This window comes from Salvelinus fontinalis, chromosome 19, assembly GCF_029448725.1.
Source record: "Salvelinus fontinalis isolate EN_2023a chromosome 19, ASM2944872v1, whole genome shotgun sequence".
Classification (NCBI taxonomy): domain Eukaryota; kingdom Metazoa; phylum Chordata; class Actinopteri; order Salmoniformes; family Salmonidae; genus Salvelinus; species Salvelinus fontinalis.
Window position 1 is genome coordinate 48,477,711 of NC_074683.1, and position 8,622 is coordinate 48,486,332.

General features: G+C 38.3%; 1 protein-coding gene across 1 annotated transcript; it reads left to right on the forward strand.

Moving 5' to 3' along the window:
* Positions 1–658: 658 nt before the first annotated feature.
* Positions 659–4,753, forward strand: LOC129816893 (homeobox protein engrailed-1-B-like). Its single transcript, XM_055871861.1, has 2 exons — positions 659–1,187; positions 3,670–4,753. The coding sequence occupies exons 1-2, from the start codon at positions 659–661 to the stop codon at positions 3,987–3,989; spliced, it is 849 nt and encodes a 282-aa protein (XP_055727836.1). The 3' UTR covers positions 3,990–4,753.
* The last annotated feature ends 3,869 nt before the right edge of the window (positions 4,754–8,622 follow it).

Below are 8,622 nucleotides of genomic sequence, written 5' to 3' on the forward strand. Positions count from 1 at the left end.
ATCATAAAGATAAATCTAACCTATAAAAAGGCGACGTATGTGGCCTACACGCATTTGCAATTGTATAATTTGTATACATCCGTATAGTTTAGGCCTACTACTGTGTTCTCGGTCTAGCATTCTTTTGCTGAAAATACAACAGGCAGGTTTGTAGCAGGCGAGTAGCGGTGATAATCTTGTTGGGTTTTCTTAAACCCATTTGGTACCATGTAGCCTACTTACCCAGAGATGCGAGACTTTATTGGATGTCGTCTCCCGTGTCCAAAAGTATCTCGGTCATTGATTGGCCCACTGCACGTTCGAAGGGGTTCACGCGCTTCCGGTTAGTGTGGGAAACGTGTGGGAGAAGCTGAGTGATGTGAGGAGTTGGTGAAGATCGAACTGTCATATAGACAGTGGTGGAAAGCTCGTGGCTGCGAGAGGAGCGTGCAATGCCTTGTCAGTCTTGTCATAGTCGACTACCATGACACGTTGGTGCGTTACGCACGAGGGATGTCAACAATTTAGAAATCAAAATGTGCACCAAATCAGAGAGGGAGTAATTATCCTTTAGTGTGCACCGTATTGCTTCATTCTTGTCATATTTGGATTCAAATACAAACAAACAAGTGGAATTGGTTAGGAGCCTGCATCGACCCCTTTGCAACCATTTTCAGTGATGGAGGGGCAAAGGGATCTACACAGCCCGGAGTTGAGTGAAGGGGAGAGCGTTTCTCCTTCCCCTAGTCAGCCTTCACCGCCCATCCTGCCTCTCCAAGCAGCGCAGCAGGCGCACAGAACCACCAACTTTTTTATTGACAATATTCTACGGCCAGATTTCGGCTGCAGGAAGGAGCAGGGCTTAGGTGCGAGGGAGAGGTCGCAGACTTCCAGTCGAGAGCGCGCCCACCCTTTGGTCGCCAGACCGACTCATCCTGGAACGCCATGCCAGGACTCCAATTGCAGCAGCGACAGCACTTCTTCCTCCACCTCGTCCTTGGCCTTCTCTCCAAACCCCAAAAAGAGCACCTCGTCCTCGAAAGCCAACGAGAACTCCGGAGGCAGCACGCCCAAGTTCGGCGAGAACACTTCTCCTGTTATGGTTGTGAACGGCGTTAGTAGCGGCGCGGCGCCCTCCCCCGAGTCCCAGCCGCTGCTGTGGCCTGCCTGGGTGTATTGCACTAGATACTCGGACAGACCCTCATCTGGTGAGGCAATAGTTTTTTAACAAGCTTAATCAGGGTATATTGTAGCCTAATGCGTACTTTTATAAATGCGCAATAGTCCAATTGCAGAAATAGTAGTCTTTCCTCAACATGCTTGTATTTGATGTGTTTTAAATTAATTCATACCTTTATTTGTGAAAAACAACGGTATTTTATACTCTCTTTTCATGCATGCTTAGTGGTCCTGTTACTGCATGAAAATAATGACTGACTGAGTGCAAAATATAGGCAAAAATACTCAATCAATGTTCAACTGGAATCAAACCTTCTCCATTTTAAATTATGGTCTAAACAATTATTTGTAAAGAATCCTTTATTTTTTACAAAAATATAAGGAGCAAAAAAGCACATATAGGCCACTTGGACAATTGTGTGTTGATATTATACATAAATACTGTAATAGGATTGTGTAGCATCAGTATTAACCTACTGTATATTTTGTCATTTATATATTGATCTTGAGTAATGTATTGATTTGATGCTATTCAAGATGGTCTACCAATATCTGTCATTCACGTGGTGCAAGTTGGAAAATATTCACTGATTGGCTTAGTTGACTGATAGACTTAGTCTAGCATGTGCACAATCTACCAATAAAGTAAAATAAATGGAAACAGTGAAAAATCGAGTAGTTTGTTTTCAAGAGCATTTTTGAGAACATATCAGAACATGTTAACAACATGTCGTTGATGACTGTGTGGCCTAACATTTCACTCTTCTCATTTGCAAGTGAAATCTTGGTCCCATGACCACTGGTTGCATCTTGTAGGCTAAAGGCCTACAAAAAATGTCCTTGCAGATGTGACATGTCTTAAAAGAATGTAACTTAAAATGAGAACATACTCCATTAATTGAATTGAAAGAGAGGTATAGTCCTTACATTTGACATAATACAACTTTAGGCTCATATAGGGCCTATATAGGCTATACGTGTATATTATTCATAACCTACAATCATTTTAATGGACCGTGTTCAATATATTTTCAAATCTCAATGATACTAGAAAAATCAAGGTTGAATATAATTAAGTTAAAGAAGGTGCACTTGAAAAAACGAGAACATGGAAAATAATCTCGTTGCTGTCGACATATTGAATTAATTAACAATTTTGACTGTCTTGATAGAGGATGCATATTATCTGTGTATGCACTTAGTGTAATTCTCCCAACTTACTTTGTTAATCAATAGCAGCCTAGGCAACGTTAAATGGTAAGCATGCACAATGTTTATTTTGTTTGGGCTAAGAAATTCCAATGGTTCCAATGGTGTTTGGCATGTGAATAAATGAGCTTTTCATAATTAAAATGCACTTGTCCAAAAGACTGCGTTTTATATATATTTATTTAATTAGGTAAGTCAGTTAAGAACAAATTCTTATTTACAATGACGGCCTACCGGGGAACAGTGGGTTAACTGCCTTGTTCAGGGGCAGAACGACACATTTGTACCTTGTCAGCTCGGGGATTCAATCCAGCAACCTTTCGGTTTACTGGCCCAACGCTCTAACCACTAGGCTACCTAACGTAGGTATTGACAAAATCATTGCAAAACTAATGGTAGGGAATTTAAAGATAGGCCTATATAAATCAATGTAAAATAAAAAACAATTTACCTAAGATTTTGTATTTGTGTTAGAAAAAGAAGATAGGCCTAGCATCAAATTGCCTACAAACTTAAAAATAAATATTAACGGATAAATTATATTTCCTGTTTCCTATCATTTTGTTTATTTGTGGCTGTTTGTTTGTCTCCAGCCCCATGATAATGTTGTATATTTAAATGTATACTGTATCGTACCCATACGCACATAGGCCTATACCTAAATCTTAATTTTGGGCGAAATATTTTAACGTAAATTCAGGATATCTGAATGAATGCCTTTATTAGCCCATGTCAACAAAGCTAGAGATCACTGAGCTGTAATGATTCTATTATTAGAAGGCTTTTGATCAATGGTAGGCCTATAACAGACACACTTGCCAAAAGTCCTAAAACTTGTATGTTGGAAAATTGCTGTAGTTGACTTTAAGTTTTAGGGTTTGCAAATTTTTGCTAAATAATTATGATAGTCGACCCACAGCTACTTCACACAAAGGACTGCCGCTGAGTGCAGCATGGACATTACTCTTTTCAGTAGCCAAATGTTATTCACAGTGATTATTAAAGGCCTACCATTGGGATGACCATAACGTTATATAGCCCACAGCAAATACTTACCCTATAATAACGTTTTGTTTATTATTGTTTATTATTATTAGCCTACCATCATTACATTGTTAACTTTTATTATTATGAATATAGGATCATGGTTATTATTAGGGTACGTTGCTTTTATTATTTGGCTATTATTATGAAGTCTAACCTAAAATCAGCAATTTAATTGTTTCTGGGTGATGAAAGCTATAGATCTCTGGCGCTCGCTGAATATTTATATTCCCGTTTTTATTGTCGTCCCTACTGTAGGCCCAAGGACACGGAAATTGAAAAAGACGAAAAACGAAAAGGAAGACAAGCGACCCAGAACGGCGTTCACGGCTGAGCAGCTTCAAAGACTGAAGACGGAGTTCCAGGCCAACCGTTACATTACGGAGCAGAGGAGACAGTCTCTAGCCCAGGAGCTCAACCTCAATGAGTCACAAATCAAAATCTGGTTCCAGAACAAACGGGCCAAAATCAAAAAGGCCAACGGCTATAAGAACGGCCTGGCTCTCCAGCTCATGGCGCAGGGATTGTACAACCATTCCACCACCACCATTCAGGAAGACAAGGAGGAGAGTGACTGACACTTCGCTTGCCCCAAATGTGCTACAAACTCGGAAAACTATGGTGCAGGAGTCACCTTTTGGGGACGGAATATTTGTGGATAGTCAAGGCTAGTGTAAAATATGTTCAATTTGTTGATAGGCTTGTGTATGAACATAAACGATAAAAATATGCATACAAGCTACGAACATGATGGAAAATGAATAGCCAAAAATTAGACTGTATAGATAATTTAAGGAGAAAGGGATACAGTACCACTCACCCTGCACTTGGATAATGATATGATTGTTATCTTTGTCGCTTTAGGCCTAATGTGTGATTTATCTATTTTATATCAAACCTCGATGAATTTACAGACTGCGTGATCTGCCACTTCAAGCCAAAGATTTTATCGAAAAAAACAGCCTGAAAAAAAAACATCTATGAATCTCTCTCTTATAGACTATACTTTCTTCCTGAACTGCGAGTCCCTAACAATCAGTAGGCAACTGTTTTAAGATAGTTGTCTGCCGCTTGATGTATGCCTCAACCTATGTGTGGGCCTGAAAGATTGGCCTATATGACTCATCTCGTGTTGGATTCGCGATATCTTGGAATACTACAACGAAATATATGTGATCTCCCTCGACAGTTAGAGGGAGTATATTATCTACTACATCTAAACCATGTTTCCAAATTAACATTTTTATATTGGAAAAAAGGCAACACTACTCTTTTTTTGTATTGTGCACTACTCTGTGCAATAGGTTCAAGGATTAAATTAATAAATCGTAGTGTCTGTGGAGTTGGTTTGCAGCTCATTGATTCAAGTGAGTGGGGTCACTGTATCCATATTCACATGGTGTATTTTACAAAGGAACATTTTATTATGAGGCATGATGATATCAGGCCTGTTCAGAGCGTTGCAGGGCATGAAATTGCCTTGCCGTGCACTACTACAGCTCTCACTCATTTCCTTAACTTTGTGTGTTGCACTACAAAGATAAAACTCTCCATTTGCTCGTGTAACGAATGAGAGCCAGTCAGAGCACGCGGCTCAAAGTGTGGCTGGATTCATAGGCCACGCGACTCTCTTCAAGATCATGCGCACGGTCTGTGTGCACAAGGTTGGGTCCACGAGTAAGTAAGATTGCTTCCTTTAACACTTTAGGCCTATATTGCAGCTAAATAAAACATGAAAATAACATTATTAATGACAATTATACTCAGAATGACATCCCTTATTCTTGCATTCTTGTAGATATAACATTTAGATTTAAAACATCTTCCCAAACATTTGGATATTATAGCCTGATCAGTTGAAAATACATTTTTCATTTGAATTCTGATCTGCTCACAATATAGAGCTGCATCTTATCTAAACGGATGAAAACGAAGAGCAGGTAAATAGCCTTTAATGAAGTCCATAAAACTCAATAGGAAACGCACCCTAATGGATTAGATCACATTTTAAGCGTAATAAGATGTTCTTTCCTTTTCCGGGGATAAACGGGCCCAGATAAATAATAATACATTTTGTTTTCCGTGCAGCGCACTCTTTGCACTGCACTTTTTGTATAAATGTGGCTTATTTTTTTGACAAAAGGGAACCCATATAACATTCGTTATATGCCTATTGTGTAAGCGCCGATGTCAATTATACCTCAGATGCAGTTGGCCCAGCCCTAGTAAAATCAAAGTTGGATAGCGCCAGGTGGACTCAAAACCAATAGGTCTATGCGTTGTTTCTGTCTTCCCGTTGGCAATACATTTTTTTGTAGATTACTTTACCTTATTTAAAGGGATAATTTGGGATCAGTACATTGCCTACTTTACATAAGGAGGGCTGCCTGAATTTGAAACCCTGTAGTCTAACAATATTCAGATGAACATGTTTTGCCAGTTGATGACTGCCTGTTGGTTACCGGATGATTTAAATTAAGCAAGTACTAATACAAATAAGACTAATAATAATAATGAAAACAGGAAAATGAGTAGGTTTTCCACTGAACTATGACCATTGGTGACCTAGGCCATGTCTATCTAGTTTATCTTATAGCTAACCGGAATTGAAGTTAAACATGCCCGAAGTAAATTCATCCACAAGCTTTGATTTACATATTTATTAATGTTTTTGCTAATTTGCTAATTACGTTTTTCCCCCTGCCCTTTCGAAATATGCCAAAACCTTTGCTTAATCGAGAGTTTTTAATTACGGCCTACACCCTGCTTTCTAAATTAATTTCAATAATGTTAATTTCAATAATCTTTTGTTTTACAAATATTTGAACTTACATCATCAAACGAATGGTTTATTATGGTAGAAGAAAGTAACTGTTCTTATATTATTTTCCAATCTGAGTTAACCAACAGCCATACAGGTAGAATACATAATGATACAGGTAGAATACATAATCATACAGGTAGGCTACATAATCATACAGGTAGGCTACATAATCATACAGGTAGGCTACATAATCATACAGGTAGGCTACATAATCATACAGGTAGGCTACATAATCATACAGGTAGGCTACATAATGATACAGGTAGGCTGCATAATCATACAGGTAGAATACATAATGATACAGGTAGGCTACATAATCATACAGGTAGAATACATAATGATACAGGTAGAATACATAATCATACAGGTAGGCTACATAATCATACAGGTAGGCTACATAATCATACAGGTAGGCTACATAATCATACAGGTAGGCTACATAATCATACAGGTAGAATACATAATGATACAGGTAGGCTACATAATCATACAGGTAGAATACATAATGATACAGGTAGAATACATAATGATACAGGTAGGCTACATAATCATACAGGTAGGCTACATAATCATACAGGTAGGCTACATAATCATACAGGTAGGCTACATAATCATACAGGTAGGCTACATAATCATACAGGTAGGCTACATAATCATACAGGTAGGCTACATAATCATACAGGTAGAATACATAATGATACAGGTAGAATACATAATCATACAGGTAGGCTACATAATCATACAGGTAGGCTACATAATCATACAGGTAGGCTACATAATCATACAGGTAGGCTACATAATCATACAGGTAGGCTACATAATCATACAGGTAGGCTACATAATCATACAGGTAGGCTACATAATCATACAGGTAGGCTACATAATCATACAGGTAGGCTACATAATCGCAATGGTACATGTTTATTAAATGCCCACAATGTAGGCCTAATTCACGTTGTAATTTGAAATAAACAATAATAGGCTACCTAAGTAGGCCTAAATTGTTTTCCACTTGAGCTGAGTTTTTTTCATTAGGTTATACAGCGAGACATTCACGATAACTATATTTTCCCTGAGCCACCATCTTATGATTTTTCAAATTTTATAGCATTAGAATAGGATGTATATAGACCAATATATTGATGGATGCAATTATCACAATACTTTTTTATTAAACATCGGGTAGGCTATACACAAAAAACGAAAGGAAGATATTTTTAAAAATACTCATAGCTTAGCTTTTGGACAATGTTGTGCGTAATGATAAAATGAGAAGGATGTCCCTCACCATCCATCACGCTTTTAGACACCTCTTCTCCTCACAACGGCACTAGCCGTCTTATCAGCATTGATATTACACGCAGTCTACAACTCACGTCGAACACAGTATACTTTGTTGAGCTTAATAGCCTGTATTGTTACAAATACTGGGATTGGGCCCATTTTCTGTGACAGTAGGACTACAGTGTAATTACTTTTGGCCAAATTACGTATCGAGTGTATGTCTTCCTGAAAAAATGACCTATTTCCGCTGGCAGAGGTCATCTGTCATCCACGATACTATGTCGGAGGATTTAGGCTAAACCTCTGCTACAGTACAGTAGAAGCTCATAGTCTTCATGAAAATTGGCGTTTGTTTTTCAGAGTCATTCTGGATTTTGTCCAATCGAAAAGGTAACACTTTGTAAATTCCATTTGTCAGATTCAGAGACAAATGTTGTGACAGCTGGGCTGGATCTCTGCCTGAGCTTGCTTCCTGTAGTTCGTCTGTTTTCTGAAATGCAGAGGTTTGTAGAGTGGCAAGTGGATCATGGACATAGAGCCACTGTGCATACCATAAAGAGTAGTCCACAAAATAAAAAAAGTTAACAATGTAGCAAATAGAAATGTTATGACAGAAATTCTATAATGATGCCTTAATATAATGGGGCAATGCTGATCAATTATTTTGGTATAATGTATTTTTGTTTATACAATATTTGAAACCACACCAGATAATATATAAGACAAAGGTGTATATGTACGTGTAGGATCACAGATGGGGGCGCAAACAACAAAACAATGAACTCAATTAGCATTTTACCTCCAAGTAGCTTAGGGATGTGCTGTGAGTGTGCTGTGTTTTTACATATTAGTTTGATCATGTGATGCAGGAAGACCCTAGGGTGCAGAGTGTCCAAAACACAGCCTGTCCTCCGGCTACAATGCAGCTTTCATTTACATGCAAATGAAGGCAATAAACAGAAAACACAACAGAATCTCACTGCATTGTCTTCTGTTATGAACAATCGACTGGATGTTGCACTCAGTGCTATTACTCCGACCTATCAAAACACCCAAACTCTTATGCTTTCTGTTTTTTTTCTTATTATGCCCCATAAATATGG